At 42.7% G+C, this 19,031-nt stretch overlaps 1 protein-coding gene across 1 annotated transcript in view; it reads right to left on the reverse strand.

The window, feature by feature from the left end:
- Positions 1-261: 261 nt before the first annotated feature.
- Positions 262-19,031, reverse strand: part of LOC128352530 (stromelysin-1-like) — a 28,361-nt gene continuing 9,591 nt past the window's right edge. The window contains exons 3-12 of the mRNA XM_053313190.1: positions 15,542-15,711; positions 13,629-13,873; positions 13,368-13,516; positions 12,080-12,205; positions 10,955-11,116; positions 9,935-10,079; positions 8,574-8,707; positions 7,200-7,359; positions 4,144-4,247; positions 262-1,813 (exon numbers count right to left, since the gene is read on the reverse strand). Of these exons, the coding sequence (XP_053169165.1) occupies positions 1,713-1,813; positions 4,144-4,247; positions 7,200-7,359; positions 8,574-8,707; positions 9,935-10,079; positions 10,955-11,116; positions 12,080-12,205; positions 13,368-13,516; positions 13,629-13,873; positions 15,542-15,640 (1,425 nt within the window). The 5' untranslated portion in view covers positions 15,641-15,711 and the 3' untranslated portion in view covers positions 262-1,712. The remainder of the gene's footprint in view (positions 1,814-4,143; positions 4,248-7,199; positions 7,360-8,573; positions 8,708-9,934; positions 10,080-10,954; positions 11,117-12,079; positions 12,206-13,367; positions 13,517-13,628; positions 13,874-15,541; positions 15,712-19,031) is intronic.

Raw genomic sequence — 19,031 nt, forward strand, 5'->3', positions numbered from 1 at the left:
ATGCAAAAGCTCCTAAATTCCCTCCCTGGCACCTCCAGATAGGGCTGAGAGAGACTCCTGCCTGTGACCTTGGAAAAGCCGCTACCTGTCTGTAGGCAATACTGAGCTAGATGGGCCAGTGGTCTGACTCAGAATATGGCAGCTATAAAGGGAGTGAAAAGGGAGAGAACCCTATATGCCATTCTTTGGAAGAAGGATTGAATAAAAAGATAGTACATAAATAAAACAGGGCATCACCATAAAATGAAATAAATCCAGTGATATGGCACAAGAAAATATTTTATTCATAAATTATCAAACACAACATGTGAAACATGTAGAAAGCATAATAAAACATTTGTGCTAAGTCAAGCCCTGCAATTGTTTTACTGCTAAGGTGAAATAATGTATGAGTGGGCAAACACTTAGACTCAGAACTGTTCATGTTATCTTTTGGGAAGATAGTACAGGAGGACCTCATTATCCACAGGGGTTCCATTCCCACAGATTACCGCGGGTAACGAAACCACAGATAGTGAAGCATTGAAGTCTATGGGATCACAGGGGCTAGGTTCCCAGACTTCAAAAAACATGACTAAAAAGTGGCAAAAACAGCAAAAGTGGGCCAAATAATGTGCTATGCCATGCTCCATGGGCCCTCCTGAATCAAGTGATGCCTCCCCGCCAAGCCCCAAAGTCCCTGAAATTCCATGAAAAATCACAGAAGTTTTTTAAAAAAACAAAAACAAATGAGCAACAAAATGGCTCTTCTCCATGAAATGGCAGCCAGAAATGACCTCCAAGGTCATTTCCGGCCACCCCAGACCCACGGATACTCCCTTGTTTTTCCCCATATGCCAAGGTCAGGTGTTTTCATTACCCGACCATGGATATGCAAAGCCATGGATGGTGAGTCTGCGGATAGTGAGGTATGCCTGTAGTCTTTTGAGATGCACAGAGCTGAATTTTATAACAGTCTGAAGAACTCTTCCATTCAATTGGAAACTAGCTAGCTGTGGTTGGTACAATTTTTTAAAAAGGTCCTGTTTATTTTGTCCAATAACAGAAGGCTTTAAATGGACCACTTTGGATTCTTCTGATTATCTTTACAGTCTATAAGACAATCATTCACTTAGAATTACTGAATCAAGCTGCAGTCCTATGCTGCTGTGTGCATGGTGGAGGCCTAAATATGATTAAAAATTGAAACTGAAGTTTTCTACCACAGCTGCTCATATGGCTGAGCAGAAAAGCCAATTTCACATTGGACATGGGTTTACCTATTCAGTCATGAAGGACTGGGGTAGAAACTCCGAAGCACCTTTAGCGGAGTATGTTCTTTCTCATGGGCTCACAAAGTTCCAAGCCTGAAGAGACAATTTGGCTTGCCTTTTCAGCATTACAAGCAATTACAACAGAAATTTCCAGCCCTCCTCCTTGTATGTTTGGCTTTGTATGACAATAACAACACAGCACAATTCTGTGCATGTTTACTCATAAATTAAGCCCCACTGTATGCAATGGGAATTATTCCCAGGTAAGTGTGCACAGGATAAGAGCCTTAGTCTTGAATAATAATTGCCACACACATACATAATATTAAAAATATAAATATTAGACATCAGTGTCGATATGAGGTCAGTGATAGAGGACCAGTGTTAGCATTAGAAATTCAACATATATCCTGGTTATTTTTCAATAGTGTTTCTCGTATCTTCAGTAGTTTGACTTCCTTAGCATGAAAACCAGCTGTTGGTCTTTAAGACCCGAGTAATCCTCTTGGTAGTAGGGTCAAATTCATATTGATTTGTTCCCCTGAAGAAGTAGAACAGCCCTAGTGGGGGGAAAATGGACGGTTAGATTACCATAATTGTCCTACTCTTTAACATATTAGAAGGCGGCGGAGGAGGAGCAGGGCCAGTGTTGGATGAGATCAAGACTCTGTCCAATCCAGTATTCTGTTTCCAACAGAGATCAGTCAGATGTCTTAGGAAAGCCCACAGGCTGAATATGAATGCCACAGCCCTCCTCCAATTTTTTCCTCAGTATCTGGTATTCAGAGAGATACTGCTTCTGAATGTGGAGATTTTGTTTAGCTATCATGGTTAATAGCTCTCAGCAGACTTATCCTCCATGCAGTGGAGTAGTGAGAATGATGGCGGCCCCTGTTCAACCTGCTGGCACCGGCCCCCACCACCCCAGCCACACCCCCTACATCTGACATCAGACGCACCTGCACCTGGCATAAGACACACAGGAGGCATGGTTGCTTTTGCAAACAGGGCCGCATCCCCCATTTGTGAGTAAATTACAGCCAGCGCTGCTCCATTTTTGAAAAGCTTCAGCCAGACTGGCCAGGAATGTTTCTCCCTACCTTTACAGGCAGGGAAAGGCGCTCCCAGCCGTCACTGCTGCAAACACAGTGCTGGCTGTAATTTACTCCCATTTGCAAACCATACAGTACCTTCTGATGTCAGATGCAGGGATGTGGCTAGGGCGCCAGGCATGACCCTTGGATGTGGCGGTCCGGGATCCTTGAACCCCCACCCCCACCCCGTGCAATGGTGGCTCCACCCCTGCCCCCATGAATGTTAGTCTTCTAAGCCAGTGGTGATCACAACATTTTAAGGCACTCTGTTCTAATAGTTGTGGAACTGTGTGATGATACACTGTGGGAAGAAGTACTTTCTTTTGTCTGACTGGAACCTGACCTCTTCCCCATGTCTTGCCCAACTATGAACTGAAAGCACTCTGGGTAGGAATGGTGACACTCCCGGGTGCTCTAGAGAACACAGCACACCACTTAGCAAAATAAACATTAAATAACTGGAGCGATAGCTTACACACACACACACACACACACACACACACACACCCCCCCCTTTGTACTGTGCCTGGAGTGATAATTTTTGCGCGTAATAATACACAATCCGATGTGTATTTTCTCAGAAGTAAGTTCCATTGCTCAGTGGGGTTTACTCCCAATTTAGCATGAATAGGATTGCATCCTAAAGCTCCCAGGAGACAATGCAGATGTAGAGAGATGGAAAATCAGGAAAGGATAAGGATTGTGCCATTCACTCGTCTGCTGCCAAGCTAATTACAGTACTGCTTCTGCATTTGTCAGGGGTTTTAAAATGTGGTCCTCAGATGTTGTTGAGCTACAGCTCCCATCATCTCCAGTCACAGTGGCTGTTTGCTGGGGGTGATGGGAGTTGTAACCCAACAACATCTGCGGACTCACATTTGAAAACCACGGCTATTTGAATTATAGCAGAAAGAATACTTCTAGTTCAAATTTTCCACTTGCCAGTAAGCAACATTGGTACAAAGTTTCTGTATCGGTCTGCATAGCAAACTAATATGCTTAGCAAACTTCAAATCATGATTAAAAGTATATTAAAATCTGATATGTTTCATTTGAGTGTGGCCAGCCCCAGAAATGAGCTATTACTAAGGTGCTCTTTACATTTTTATGCATTTGGCTGACTTGATTAGTATGAATGGGCTTATCTGAGCAAAGAGGCACCTTTTCAATGTGGTGCTTCTCTTAATTTAGCAGGGGCTGTCGCTGGGGTCTATCTTATGTTTCTTTTTTAGACTCTGAGCCTTTTGGGGACAGGGAGCCACTTAATTAATTTTAATTAATTAATTCTCTATGTAAACTACTTTGGGAACTTTTGTTGAAAAGTGGTATATAAACATTTGTTGTCATCGTCATGGAATCCTATGGTTCTACCTAACTTGAGCGTGATCAGGGCGTTACAAAAGGAGCATAGCATTCCTTAGTGTCCTGGAATCAGTCTACAAGCTTGGGATTGTGACTCTGATCAGGATTGGGAGGATGGACTGAGATACAGCTAGAAGGAGCTTAGCAGATCCAGATTTGGATACAAAATGAGGCAGCGGGAGTCAAGAGCTTTCAGCTAGAGTTTAGCCTGGAAATACATGGACACCTAATTTTATTAGTACTCTGATCCCCTGGATGGAGTTTCCTCCTGTGCCCTTTACAAATAAATACATTGAAATGATAAAATTTGAGGTAGTTTGGTCCAGACTACAGGAGCAGTCAGTATTTGAAAAGTATTTGATTCTAAGACCTGCATACAGCACAACATCCCAACTGGAATGGATTTGAGTTTCTTTATAAGAAAAGCTACTTACCATTATGCTGAAAGGCAGCATCAATCTTGCCCTCAATGCCTGGGAAACCATCACTTATCCTTTTGGGGTACCCGTTGTCCATGGTTTGTCTGGTTTCATCATAACTAAGGAAAAACATAAGGTAGGCATTTGCACATAAATCAGCCAACGTTCAAAAGAGTGGTCGTTCCTTCCCCAAAATTTACCAGTTTAGAGGTAAGACCTTTGCCACATGCCTCTAATTTTTTTTTTTACATTCACATTTTTTACATTTTTAAATTATTATTTTTTTACTCTTAGCAAGTGTGTGAGCAACTTCTGCAAGATCCAGTACCACATTGCTCCAGTAATGTCAGGGAATGTCTCTGAGATGGAACCAGGTGGTTGCCCAGTAATACATTTTCTTTCCATGCTAGGTTTGTTCCTCTCCAAGGGGATAAGCAATACCATCATGGGAAGAGATCACAGAGACTTATCTGGTCCATATGACTATGGACACTAATAGAGCAGCTTGAGACCAGACAACAAAAAGCAACTCTCCTTATTGAACTTTCAGTTCCTGCAGTTCATCTGCACAAGGCATGTAATCAGCCCATATTGCTCTTTCAGCTGATGGGGATGATTATAAGACCCCTTTTACACTTATGCAGTGCTTTTATACAATAGTATCCTGGGGCGGGGGGGAAGTAGGGCTCCTCTCCAAGACCAGTTCCTGTGCTTCTGACTGTGTAACACTATGTCTTTTCAGAGTCTCCTAGAAACCTTCTGTTCATAATGGTCTCTTCAAATGTGTCACTTAGGCCAAACAATTAAGACTAATGTACATCCAAACAACAGCAAATCTGTCTCTGTCTGTTCGAACCAGAGCTTTCCTGCTTCAGCTCACTCTGAGCCAGCACATATATATTGATTAATTCCTAGTGCCTTGGGATTCTGTGCTTCATTAGTGCTTATTGTATGTATTCCAAGGTCATTTCTTTGAAAGCTTTCATTGTCAATCAAATTACATTTATTCTCGGAACGTCTTTTGATTTGTTTTGAGAGATAGACTAGACTGCTTGTGACAGGCAGTCAAGTGATTCCAGTTGCCATCAGAGGGTGCCAGTAAATTGTTAGCTGCGGGGTATAAATTAAATAAATAAATAAATAAATAAATAAATAAATAAATTTGGAGATGACATGGTGATTGTTTAAAATACACAAGGCAATGGAACTTGTTACTATGTGGCACTTGAAAACAAACTAATAAATTATATATGACCTTTTTGTTATATTATTTGTAAAATGTGTACTGTTTTATTGTAAATGTTTGCTGGTCAATGACTGAATAAACTTCTCTCTATATATATGGCCTTATACTGGAGGATTCAGAGGTGTTTGCCTCTAAGGATGGTGCAGGCACATTCCAAAACCATGAGAAAAAGGCAGTCCATGCACAGAATCAGGCCATGCACAGAATCAAACCTTGAATTCTACATTCTTCCACACAGCCACATGGAAGAAGTAATGTCTGATGTGGCATGCCCACAAATATATGCACTGCTTCCTGTCTGAAAGATAGACCACCACACTCATACAAATCAGTGATGGGAATATAATTATTTTCATATTCTGTAAGATATTCCTCTTAGGGGATGGGGCCACTCTGGGAAGAGCATCTGCATGCTTGCATGCAGAAGGTTCCAAGTTCCCTCCCTGGCAGCATCTCCAAGATAGAGCTGAGAAAGACTCCTGCCTTCAACCTTGGAGAAGCCACAGCCAGTCTGTGTAAGACAGTACTGAGCTAGATGGACCAATGGTCTGACTTGGTATAAGACAGCTTCTTATGTTCCTAAATGACACCTGTACTCATGAATGCACCCAATCAGACATTAATTTATTCAGCTGGCTGCATTTATAGAATGCTTCGCATGGCTGAATTCCAGATGTTTATACTGGCACATAGACAGACAACCCACGAGAAACATTTCCCTCTGCAAGTCCCAGGGCTTTTAAAAATGTGCAGTTCCAGGGGAAAAGAATTGGTTCTAAAAGAACACTTGAGCAGTTCAAAAATTCATATCATACAAAAGATGTATTATATTAGCTGAGGTACAAAATAACTGATAGCAATGAGAAAAGTAAAGTGAGTTGTCTTTCTTGTCTAGGACCCAGACTCTGATCGAGCCTAACCATTTATCACCTCACCTCCACTGCCAAAGATGCTTCCTAAAGACTCCACTGCTATGCCCCACTGTCTTCACCCACAAATATCACACTCTTCTGCAAAAGCGCTGTCAGATTCCCAATTCTGAGGATGTTCTCCTACTCTGTGTAGGCTCCTAAATGTCATCAAATTAGAATCTAGCCAACAAAAGATGCACAGAGCCAGAAATTCATGTGGGTGTTGTAGCAGCACATGCTACGTGCATGAATTACACTCATATTGTGCAATTCTGAATTTTCATTTTAAAAAGCCTTGGCCAATCCTCCTGAAATGAATGAGAATTGAATAAGACACCTAGCTTGAGAGCCAATGTGATGTAGTAGTTAGAGTGTTGTGCTTGGAGCAAGGAGAGCAGTTTAAAGCCCTACTCGTCAATGAATCTCACTAGGTAACCTTAGGACATGCCTCACAGGGTTGTGAGGTAAGAAAGAATCATGAATGCTTCCCTGAACTCCTTAGAAGAAATGTGGGATAATAATTTAATTAACAACAGAATAGATTTCTTGTCTCTGAACTGTATCTTTATCTAAAGGTAAAGTGTGTCGTCAAGTCGATTTCGACTCCTGGCACCCACAGGGCCCTGTGGTTTTCTTTTGGTAGAATACAGGAGGGGGTTACCATTGCCTCCTCCCATGCAGCATGAGATGATGTCTTTCATCATCTTCCTATATCACTGCTGCTCAAAATAAGTGTTTCCCATACCAGCGGGGATTCAAACTGGCAACCTTTTGCTTGTTAGTCAAGCATTTCTCCTCTGCGCCACTTAAGGTTACTGCTGTCCATATATTTTAAAAATAAGTTTGAATGTGTAGCATTTCTTCATAAAATCAGTTACAAGTATTGCCAAATAGTATTCGACGTGATGTCATACCTCCAGTATCTGTCTGACTCAAAGTAGTATGTTCTTTTTTTATTTGCATCAAAAAGCGCAGCATCAATTTTCTTGACATCTGCTGGGAAGCCCAATCTGCTGATGTATCTGGGGTAGCCAGAAAGTCCGTGATCACCTCTCACTCCCCAGAACTGGTTGCCTGTGATGAAGCAGAAGATGAAGACACTACTTATTCACATATAAGGGGGGGGGGGATATGATACAGTTGGCAGAAATTCTTTGACTATAGTAGATATTTGTTATTAATGCAATAGCATCTACTTATTTAAAAATTATGGTTCACATACTCCGCAATGCAACATGGACAGCAAGAGCTTCTGTCTGTCTCTTGTGTCCAAGTAAGCACTGCCGATGCTACTGTGCCCCAATGGAGTTCTGCTCCAGTGTGAAGTTACACAAACACAGTTGTGAAATGGGACACCCGTTATTTCTAATGGATGTCCTGTTGAAGAGCTTCATCTGTGCAACGTCACACCAGAATGGAGCTGCACTGGATTGCCACAGCATTAACAGAGCGTACACAGACACAGCAGGAGGGCCACATTACACTGAGGAGTATATGAATCAGCCCCACATTATATTGAGGAGTATATGAATCACATGATCTAGTTTATTTTATTTTTTAAAATAGTTTATTTTATTTTAATAAAATAGTTTATTTTTGTATAACTAATAAAATAATTTTATTCATTTTCAGATTATTTTTTTATCCATGTGGTATTTGTATCAATTCCCAAAGTGGCGAACAAGGTGAGAATCTATCTATCTATTTGAAACATTTAATATACCGCCCACTCCAAAGACTCCAGGCTGTGTACAATGACATGTAAATAAGGTAAGATTAAAAATTACATTCAAATTTTTTAAAAACACACACAAAGGTTAACAAACTAAAGTAAATAATTAAAAGGAAATTGAAACAATGGAGCATTCATAAAAGAAAATCTAAATAGATTAACCAGAAAGATGAAAACAGCAAGAAACACAGCAATACAATCCATATTGTAAATAGGTAAAGGTAAAATTGTGCTGTTGAGTCGGTGTTGACTCCTGGAGACCACAGAGCCATGTGGTTTTCTTTGGTAGAAGGGTTTACCATTACCATGAGATGATGCCTTTCAGCATCTTCCTATATCACTGCTGCCCGATATAGAAATTTCCCATTGTCTTGGAAACATACCAGTGGGGATTCGAACCAGCAACCTCTTGCTCCCTAGACAACTTACTTCCCCACGGAGCTAACTTCCTAATCTATTTGTTGTTTCTGTCTAACAAATAATAAACATCGTCTAGAAGTGAGCTAAAAATAAAACTGAAGAAATACACAGGAATACTAAATGGTTGCACACTTACCTTTAAAAATGAAGGTCTCATCTTTATCTTCATTTTCAGTAACAGCTTCAATACCAGATGGTAAAAATGACCAGAATGAAGAAATCATATTAAATTCAATCTCTGTGAGCCGAGGGTGCTTTCTCCAGAAATGCCTGCAACAAAAAAAGATGAGAGGTGTCTGTGAAAATATATATATATATTTTCAAATGTGTGAATGCTATACCTAATATATTTCCGTGCATCACTGCCCAGAAGTTCCAGATTTATTTTGCTCATGCTTACAAGAGGACAATTATTTCCATTTCATAGATGGGAAACTGAGTCTGTGGCCAGCAGGAAAAGGCCATCCGGATCTTCTCCTGCATTGGTTTAAATATGAGATAAACTAATTGGAGAAGGTCTTGCATGCTTGCAAGACATGCTAAGAGGACAAGTCATGCTTGCTTCCATAAGACCAGCTCTCCTCTCCTTATTTTCTCCTCTCCTTTATTTCCTCACTTCTCAGGGCAAGGCTCTGCCATCTGGCTCTGGCTTGCCCCTGCTCCCTTGGCTCCCCTTTCTTCCCCTGTGGCATTCCTCCTAGGCCACAGCTATTGTTCTTCTCCTTACTCTTTCATGGAGCTCATTTAAAGAGCTCTCCAAAGCTGCTGCAACAGTCTCCCACATGTCCACTTTTCCTCCAGCTGCCAGGCCTCATCTTGTTGTCTCCACCTCCCAATCCAGAGAAAGGTCCCAGCCAATGAACCATAGCTGGGTAGTCTAACTTGAATGCCATTCATTTCAATGATACTTAAGTACACGGGATGGGGCAGATATAATGGTACAGGGGTTCCCAATCTGAGGTACTCTAGAGATGTTCCTGAATGACAACTCCCATATTCCCCAGCCACAATACATTGTAGCTAGGAATGATAAGGGCTGTAGTTCATCAACATCTGGAGTACCACAGATTGCAAACCCCTGTACTTGAAAATATTTTCATGACACTAGACCCAGACACCCCCAGCTGGAGGATAAGGTGGACAATTCGAGCGAGGAGACAGGGTGAGAATTCAATGACCAAATCCTGGAAATATTGTGCTTATGAGACTCTCCCCACACCAGGAGAACCAGGGGAGTCAGAGCCAGCACCCCACCACAACCTGAGGATACTGCCCTGCCTTAATCCTCTGACTCAGAGTAGTTTCTCAAAGACCAGCCAGTTCAAGTAGAGGTCCCCCAGTGCTAACAGAACAAGCAATTTGAAAAGCAGTAAAGAGTGCTTTAAACAGCAGAGCCTTCCTCAGGGTTGTTAAACAGCAGAGCCTTCCCCAAGCAACCACTGGAGCAACATCACCCTTATGTTGTTATACCCAGCTCTGTTAAGGTAATTAGCTTACTTGTCTTTAAAGAACAGGATTTCTCCCCGGAAAGTGGTGACAGCATCAAATGTCAATTTAGGGCTGCAAGCTGTTGGCAATGCAGTTGGTTTGATTAGCACTTCATCATCTTCCTCTGGATCTTGAGATGGGTTAGGTGATGCTCCTAAGGGAAATGGAAAAGCATGACATTTGTAGAAGAAAGCCACCTTTAGCAGAATAGCCATATAAATTCAGTCAAATATCTATATAAATAAATGTTTTGAAAGATAAAAGCTATATTCCTTAGCTATATGTTGGCCTGGTTCACACACTCATTCAAATCTAGGTTGAATGTGGGTTACCAACATTGGCATGATTTTGTGAACCCATGCCAAGGTGGTTTATGTCCTGAGATAAATCTGGGATTCCTGCCCTTGGGGTGGGTTCACTCAACCACGCTAATGTTGGTAACCCACATTAAACATAAGCCCTCTTCAGACATTATAAGCTCAAGTGGCGCTCATGCTTACAATGGAAAAAACGGAGAGGAAATCCCACCCCATCCTGCTCAGCACACACACTTACGGTGCAGTTTGCCTGAAGTGGGAGGTGCCATAAGTATGATCACTAGTGATTCTGTGAGCTGCAACCTGGATTGATCCAAGCTGCAGCTCATGGAATCACCAATGACCATGCTTAGAATCAAAGGTAGAATCAAAATCAGGGCAATGACATGATATAATGTCCCAGGGGATGGAGCTGTTCTCAGAGCATCAGCTTTGCATGCAGAAGGTTACCCTGGCATCTCTGAGTAGGACTGGGAACGATTCCTGCCTGAAAATCTTGGGAGAGCTGCTGTCAATCAGTATAGACAATGCTGAGCTAGATGGACTAATACAAGGCTGTATAAAGCAGCATCCACAAAGAAAACACCAGGACAAAGGTTCACAGAGGGTGTAAGGCAAGCAAGAACAAGAGTTCAAAAGTGAAAGACAAATTCAGGAAATCTCTGACTTAGAAGGACTAAATATATTAGAAGGTTAACATACTTGTAATTACCATAGAGTTGCTGAATGCCCGTGATATCATCCTGAGAGAGGACATTTTTACTGTGCTGGGGATACCTATACACTGGGTACATCAGAGCTTTAGGATCTTGGGAATGGTAGAGTCCAAGGGAGTGGCCAAACTCATGAGCAGCAACAACAAACAGGTTGGAACCTGAAACAAAGTCAAGAAATGCATCAAGTTATAGTTTTGCATCTTTGAGACTCCATTTTGAAAGTGGAATGGCTTTACCAGTACCTTGCGTACAGTCAACATCATCTTGCAATTTAAGGTGTTTCCCACAACAAACACAGGTGCATTAGAGAGCAAGGTTTGCTTATTTTTGGCTCAATTAATACCTTTCCCCCAATCTGACTGCCTGTCAGTCTCACTCAGCAGACTGTAGTAACTCAGGGATATTTGGATTTTTTTTCATTTTAGAGAATTCCCCACTATAGTAATTTTATATTTCTTCAATCAGATGGTAAAAGTAGTCTGTGATATAGCTGCAGGTAATAGGTAAGCATGAGCAGAGATACCATAAGAGATGTCAGCATGGTATAGTGGCTAGTGTATTGGACTAGGACCAGGCAGAGCTGAGTTCAAATCCCCATTCAGCTATGAAATTCACTGGGTGACTCTGGGCCAGCAATCTTTCAGCCTAATCTACTTCGCAGGGTTATTGTAAGGATAAACATAACTTTGTACACTGCTCTGGACTCCTAGGAGGAACGTAAGAACAGCCGTGCTGGATCAGGCCCAAGGCCCATCTAGCCCAGCATCCTGTTTTGCACAGTGGCCCACCAGATGCCGCTGGAAGCTACAGACAGGAGTTGAGGGCGTGCCCTCTCTCCTGCCATTACTCTCCTGCAACTGGTACTCAGAGGCATCCTGCCTTTGAGGCTGGAGGTGGCCCACAGCCCTCCGACATAAGAACATGAGAAGGAAGAGCAGGATAGAAATGTACAAAGAAAGAAAGAAAGTGGTAGTTGCTAACCAAACATCTCTTTAAAGCTGGGAATTAAACATGAATCTTTCTGAATGCTTTGTGTTTCTGTAGTTGCCTCTGGAGACAGGGTTATTTTATAGGAGCTCTTTGGAAGTCTGTGCTTATGTTTTCCAGTTCCTTAAAATTACCTTCTAGGCCAGTCGTCCAGTTTTCATCTTCATCGAAATGGGCATCTCCTCCAATATGAGGGCTAGGAGCATAGGCATGGGCAAGTGTACCACCAGGCCCATCAAAGGAATTGAAATCTCCATGCTCTAAGAATATCAGAAGAGATAATAAAGAATTTTGTTGCACGTTCCTGGACACCTTTAGTAGCTGCTGAGCTGAAGGTATAATTACAATTCAATTACTGTGCAGTATTGTGTTACACTTGAATTTACTGTACTTGTGCCTAGTTTGACCCTAAGGCACAGTGGCCGGTGGTGGTGGTGGTTGGAGCAATGACCCAGAGACTGCCTAAAGTATTGTGGTGCCTCAGGTTAGGTCCCAAAAGCTGTTTTGTCTCACAACCCTGGTGGCAGCCAGGCCCCTATCAAAACCAAACCTTGCAAGTTTTGGATGTGCTTGGAAGCAGGGAGGAGGGAAGTTTGCGAGTAGTTTCTTCTTCTCTCCTTGTGCTTCTTCCAAAGTTTGCAAGGGTCATATTGGCCCCAAAGAGCTGCTCTGATGGCAAGTGTCTGTGTGTGTGTGTGGGGGGGGATCTTGCTGACCTGCTGGCACCTGAGTAATCTGCCACTTGAGGCACCTGCCTTACCTTGCTTCATGAAAGGGCTGCCCTTGCAATGGCCCCTCCACTTGTGAATGAGCCCATGCAAGGGCTAAACCCAGAATGGATTTGTTTACTATAAATAGGTGTCTTCATTTATAAAAATATGGGAAATGATGCTGCACCTGTATCTTGCATTTGGTAGCTCAGACCAGCACGAGATCTGACCCATGCGGGCCAAACGCAACACACCAACCATGTATAGTGGCTCACCAGAGACTCAACAAAGCTCCTGGTTTTGCTGCCTATACAGGACTACCAAAATTAGGGAACCTAGCAAGCCATACTATGGCCTCCTTTGGACACCATGGCAAACTGTGGGTCCAATAGACCTGCAGTTTGCCCCACTCCCCATGCTCCCAGATGATCACAATCCCAGTCTGGGAGCCGGCAACGGGGGCAGGACTGGCTGTATGGCCAATGGAATGGATGCCCGTGGGAGGAGCTTCCCTCCCTTAACCTCAAGAGTCAAACTGCAATCTGGACAACATGCTGCAGGGAATGGGCCTGCAGCTAGGTGAGTGAAACTTACTACAGACTGAGGGTTCATGCCTAGGTTTGGTGGCAAAATTGGAACCACAGTTGTATTGATGCTGTGAGAGCCAATAGTTCAGGATCACCCTTTGTGTAAATAGTCAATTGCTTTTTACCTTGGGCAGCAAAAGAGATCAGTATATCTGCATCGCCTTGAGAAACCTTTGTGAATGTCAATGGCGTAACTCGGCTCCAAACTTTGAAGGCTTTCTCAATTTCTTTGTCCACATCAGCAGAGTTCATATCTGGTGTATAGTTTAATAGCCTACCAAAATAATACAGCATACATTAAACCAGATATAGATCATTTCCTAAAATTTTGTATTGTCATTCCTAAAATTGTGTAACATTTACCCCCTAATGTGCTGAAACATTACCTGTAGGTCAGAGTTGTCTTTCCCCACTTGGGTTGTCCTCCAAAGAAGCTATAATCCCCGACATCAGGGTTTCCACACCTTGGTTTCTGAATTACTTCCAATGTGTTAGAATCCAAATTGCCTGTCACCCGTAGTCCAATAAATTTCTGCATTTCCTTGATTTTTTTAACTATAGGGCTGTTGCCTCTCCACCTTAAAACTGGTTTCCCATCTGAAGTAAAGTTGTAATATTTTTCCAAGTATTTCTGATAAAAGAAGAGAAAATATTTTTTTTTAATTCCTTCAATTAGATTCCTTTTGGAGACATCACAGAACTAATTAGAGACCTAAAGCCAAATATTGGGCTAGTTATTTCATAGCAACACAAGAGCCCATGCGACATTTTATTTACAAATTCTGTGACACAGGAATACAACAACCTGTAAGGGCAGTTACTCTCCATCTGATAAAAATAAAAAGAGTCACCACTTTAAAAGGTGCCGTTTTGCTCAGTTTAGAGGGTTTAAGATTATGTCCATCACAGATGAAAAGTCTGAGAAAATAAAGTGTTCTTCACCTGGCACCAAAAGGACATCCAAATAAGCACCATGTAAATCTCCCTGGAGAGAGAATTCCATAAATGGGATGCCACAACCAAGAGGTTGGTTATGAAATGCCACAACCAACCTCGCCGCAGTTGCCATCTACCTTCTTAAGATGGTGGAGGCACTCAGAGGAGAGTCTCTGAAGATGACCTGAATATTGATTTTAAGGGCTTAAACTTGCCTAGCGTGCTGGATCATTAGGCACAATTCACCACATTTCATTACAAATAAATTCCACTGGAATCAATAGAATTAAAGTACGTAGCTAAACACTGAATATCCAGTAGTCTTTATTACTTAAAATGTAAAATTACTTCATGTTAATTAATTAATTAATTATACATACATACATACATACAATTTTTATACTATCCCGTATGTAAATCTCTGGACAGTTCACAATCCAGAAATAAAACCACAATTAAAACATTAATAGCAATAGCACTTACATTTATATACTGCTTTATAGCCGGAGCTCTCTAAGCGGTTTACAATGATTTAGCATATTGCCCCCAACATTCTGGGTACTCATTTTACCGACCTCGGAAGGATGGAAGGCTGAGTCAACCTTGAGCCCCTGGTCAGGATTGAACTTGTAACCTTCTGGTTACAGGGCGGCAGTTTTACCACTGCGCCACCAGGGGCTCATTAACACAGTTAAAACAATTTAAAATACAGATTAAAAGCTCTAAAAATGTAAAACTTCAAATAACTAAAACTAAAAGTAACTATAACTAAAAGCCTAACTAAACAGGTGTGTTTTCAGATCCTTCTTAAAAATATTCAGAGAAGGGGAGATCCTAATTTCGTTCGGAAGTGTGTTCCAAAGTCCTGGGGCAACCCTAGAAAAGACCCAGTTTTGAGTTGCCACCAACCAAGCCAGTAGTAACTGGACCTTCCTTGGTGATCTTAATAGGCAACAGGGTTCATGAAGGCATTCTTTTAAATATGCTGGACCCAAGCCATTCAGGGACCCAAGACTTTTAATTACTCAAATTACTTAGCTGAGATTTAGCCATGGCTAACTTTTGCTAGATAATGCCTTTCATTCAATATTTCAGACAATCCAATCAAATTTAAGCACTTTTGATTCCTGATGGGTTTGCTGAGACTATTAATTATGTACTGTAAATCTCTCCTATTGATATAAAAAGATCTTAAATGTGCTTACCTTTGTGAGCATTTTTTAAAGTGTAGGCAAATACATTTCTATATACTTATAGATTCTATAAGTGCTTTGCAACACCCTGTGCTGAACCCAACCAGTGATAAAACCTTCATTGCTTTTAATTTAGACATTATTTTTGTCCAAACACCTGTTATCATTACCTGAACAAGCTCCAGCTTTTCTTCTTCCCTGCTTCCTGATCCTATTGGCAAAGCATAGGATACTGCTGCACACAACACCAGGACGTAGAGACTCTTCATTTTGAATCTGATGTCTTGATCTGTGTTTCAGCTTCCAAAGCTAAGTTCTGGCTTCTGTTTACACTGAGTTCCTGCATATATATAGCATGTCTGTGCTTCATAAAATAAGCTGCAGCCTGACTCAGACCAAAATATTACACAACCAGCAAGAGAGGGCATGCTTTTTTTAAAGGAGTTTGGCATAGTTTCTTCAATCTCTACCTTGTTGGATGTTGCAATCTTAAATGTTCTAGGTCTAGGAAACAGTTACATCTATGTTCTTCCACCAATTACCTCTGATGATGCAGACAATATAATTCAGGGTGACACATCTTTTTTTGGCAGGGGAGACTTTGGACGATGGATTTTACACACCATGTGGCATGGAGAAGGCTCATGTTCACAGAAAAATATAGCCCTAGAGCTTGGATTCCAAAATGCCTGTAATTTAGAGGCCAAATATTTGCGCATAAAGTCTGTTCCTGGCTCAAAATGAATGGTGATTTTAAAATGACACAAAATGCTGAGTCTGATGAATTCAGACTGGGAAAGTCATTTTAATATGAGTTTTCTGTATGATTTGAGGGAATAGATCTGTCACTTCAGTCTTTCTTTAATGTGATGTCTTTTTGGAGTCTAACAACAACAAGGCATCTTCACATGTTAATGGCAAGTAAGTTGGTTAGAGATGCCAACTAGGGCTCTCTAGTTTTATAGAGGACGTGTGACTATTTTGGGGACCAAACAACAAGAAGTTCTCCTTCTCCTTCATGTTTTGTCGTGTCCAAAGTTCTGAGGAGTAGCTGGAACATTTTGTTGGCTCAGAACACTTTGCTCTCATGAGCAGCTTCTCTTCCTCTGTCTCCTTCCCCTTCCTACTGACCATCCATCTAATGGGGAAGCCAGAGGAGAGTTTCTGCTTCAGCAGCAGGTAGGTTGCAGAACCATATGATACAGGAACACAGACAGGTGGGCCCGGCAGGTGCAGCTTGCTTCCTTTATGTGGCGGTGGTGGTGGCGGCGGCGGCGGTGGTGGCAGTGAAAAATTAGCACCTGCTAATTGAGTAAAAGGGCTCTTTTAAAAGTGGTGAATATCCTCTAATTATCATGGGGAGAGCAACTGGCCTTATCCAGCCCCAGCACAGCATTCCTTCAGTGGCTGATGCTGGTGTTAGCTTTAGATTCTGAGCCCTTTGGGGACAGGGGAGCATCTTATTTATTATCACTATTATTTTTTGGAAAACCACTGTGAAACCTCCTCTTGAAAAGGAGTCTATAAAGGTTTGTCATCATCGAGAACAGAAAGCGAGATGGTGCATGCACCGCTGTGCCAGCATGCAAAGAGGCTGGCTTGGTAGCTAGCTGGCTACACTGCCTCAAGTCAAGAGGTGAAGTTGCTAACCCTGGCTGGTGAGAGCAGGCTGGGTGACCCGTGGGGAGGAGGACAGAGGACTATGTGAGTGGTAAACCAAACCAGGAGATGAATGTATGGTGAAGAAGCAGGGGCCTTGAGAACTCTGCACCTGGACACCATACGTAGCTGACATACAGCTCACCTGGTCATCGGCTTCACAGTGGTGAGCTATATTTATTCTCAAATTATCCAATTTTAATCAAAATATGCATATATAATACCAATAAAACATATGCAGCTTTAATGCAAAACAAAGACTTCTTGGTGGCTTTTTTGGTGGAGAAGTGTCCTCTCTTTCCACTTTTTTTGTTGATCTATATTGACTTTTTTCACCATCTGGACCTGGCAACCCTAGGCTGGAACTACCACGTAAACCGCTGGTTCCCGGTGAGCACCTGTCATCACTTCCCTGCCTTTCGAGTTGTCTGATCTCTTGGAAATGTTGTATCATGATTCTTTTGTGCTGTCTGAACTAGGAAATGTTGGGTTGCCACCTGATGTGTGTATCCAAGTTTTGGAGTTGGGTGGTGGATGTCAGGTGGACAAAGGATGTGTTGCTCAACAACCCAACATTTCCAGCTTAAAGACAAACAGTTTTTTTTTGCATATGCTTTCCGAGAGAGGAGTGGCTCTTCCATGAGGCAGGGTGAAATGGTCACCTCAGGCACACAGGTGAGGAGGGGCACAGTAGGCCACAAGTGTCAGCTCTCTGCCAACATAGGCACCACCCCACACATCTCCCTGCTGCTCATTGCTGCCACCCTTCCTCCTCCCACTGGGCATGCTGTTTATTTCCCCTTCCTTGCCCCATGGGGGAAAACATCCCTTCCCCCCCAGTTCAGCTGGAAATGCCCCTGCTGCCACTTCCTGTCCTGGTGACATAGTTTGAAAGTATCTGCATGTCACCACTACTGCCTTGGCAGCATGGCCTGGGAATGAGGAGCATTCCCCCCAGAGATGGAGCGGACACCATATTGCCCATCACCTCAGGCAGCCAAATGACTCAGATTACTCCCTTTTCATAGATTAGATGTGGAAAGGAAGATACCCAACAACATGCATATTGGAAACAAATCTCTTTATTAGGACACATATTCCTGGAACATGCATGTTTTGTGGCTGGCCTGGCATTCACAGCATCCGTTCATCATGGGTTGCTCCACTGTGAATATTCTGCTGTTTTGCATGTTGAAGCCTTATATTTTTATCCCTGCTATCTTCAGAGGGTTCTTTTTAAAGCTTACCTCCACACTTAAAAGAGTGGGGCAATTCACATGATTGTCCTGAGTGGCCTGGGAGGGTGTAGGGGGAAGGCTGCTCTGAACCTGCTCTGAACCTACCTTCCTCCTAGATGACCAGATTATCTATACCCAGTGTGTCTCCCGCATGTCCACACGGGTAGCCCTGTTCCGTGCAGCTCCATGAAGCATGGAGCAGGGCAGAGAGATCTGGGGGCGGAACTTGTTGTTCCGGCCTCCAGGCATCCCACAGTGCAATGTGTGGCACGTACATTGCATTGGGGATTCCCCCATCAGACTGGCGCTCTATGTGCCCATCTCCGTGACTCTGTGCACGCAGCCTGAGGAGTCACACAATACCTGGTCGCTGGGGTAAGGGTGAAAGAGCACCCTTAACCTCAGCTAAAAGCCAGGTTCATTAAGGCGGTTAGGCGGGCGAGGAGTGGAAGGATCCACGAGGATCCTGCTGCTTCTCACAACCAGCCTAACCCTGCTTGGAGACGCCTAGGCAGGGGTCAGTGTATTGCTGGAATTTTTATTTATCTGCATACATGACCAAAAGCCAAGAGTCCACTGCTGATTCCTAAGGCCCACTCTGAACCCCAAGCCTTCATGTGATAGTGGCAGAGCAACTTTTTTAAAGCAGCCCTCCAGGTATCAGGGGACCTATGGAAGACTGTTTGCCATGGAGAGTTCTCATACCTGGAGCTGACCCTGCTTGGAGACTATACAGGTTGCTGGGTCAGCTCCAGGGTCAGCT

This window comes from Hemicordylus capensis, chromosome 3 (assembly GCF_027244095.1).
Source record: "Hemicordylus capensis ecotype Gifberg chromosome 3, rHemCap1.1.pri, whole genome shotgun sequence".
In the NCBI taxonomy this organism is placed as follows: domain Eukaryota; kingdom Metazoa; phylum Chordata; class Lepidosauria; order Squamata; family Cordylidae; genus Hemicordylus; species Hemicordylus capensis.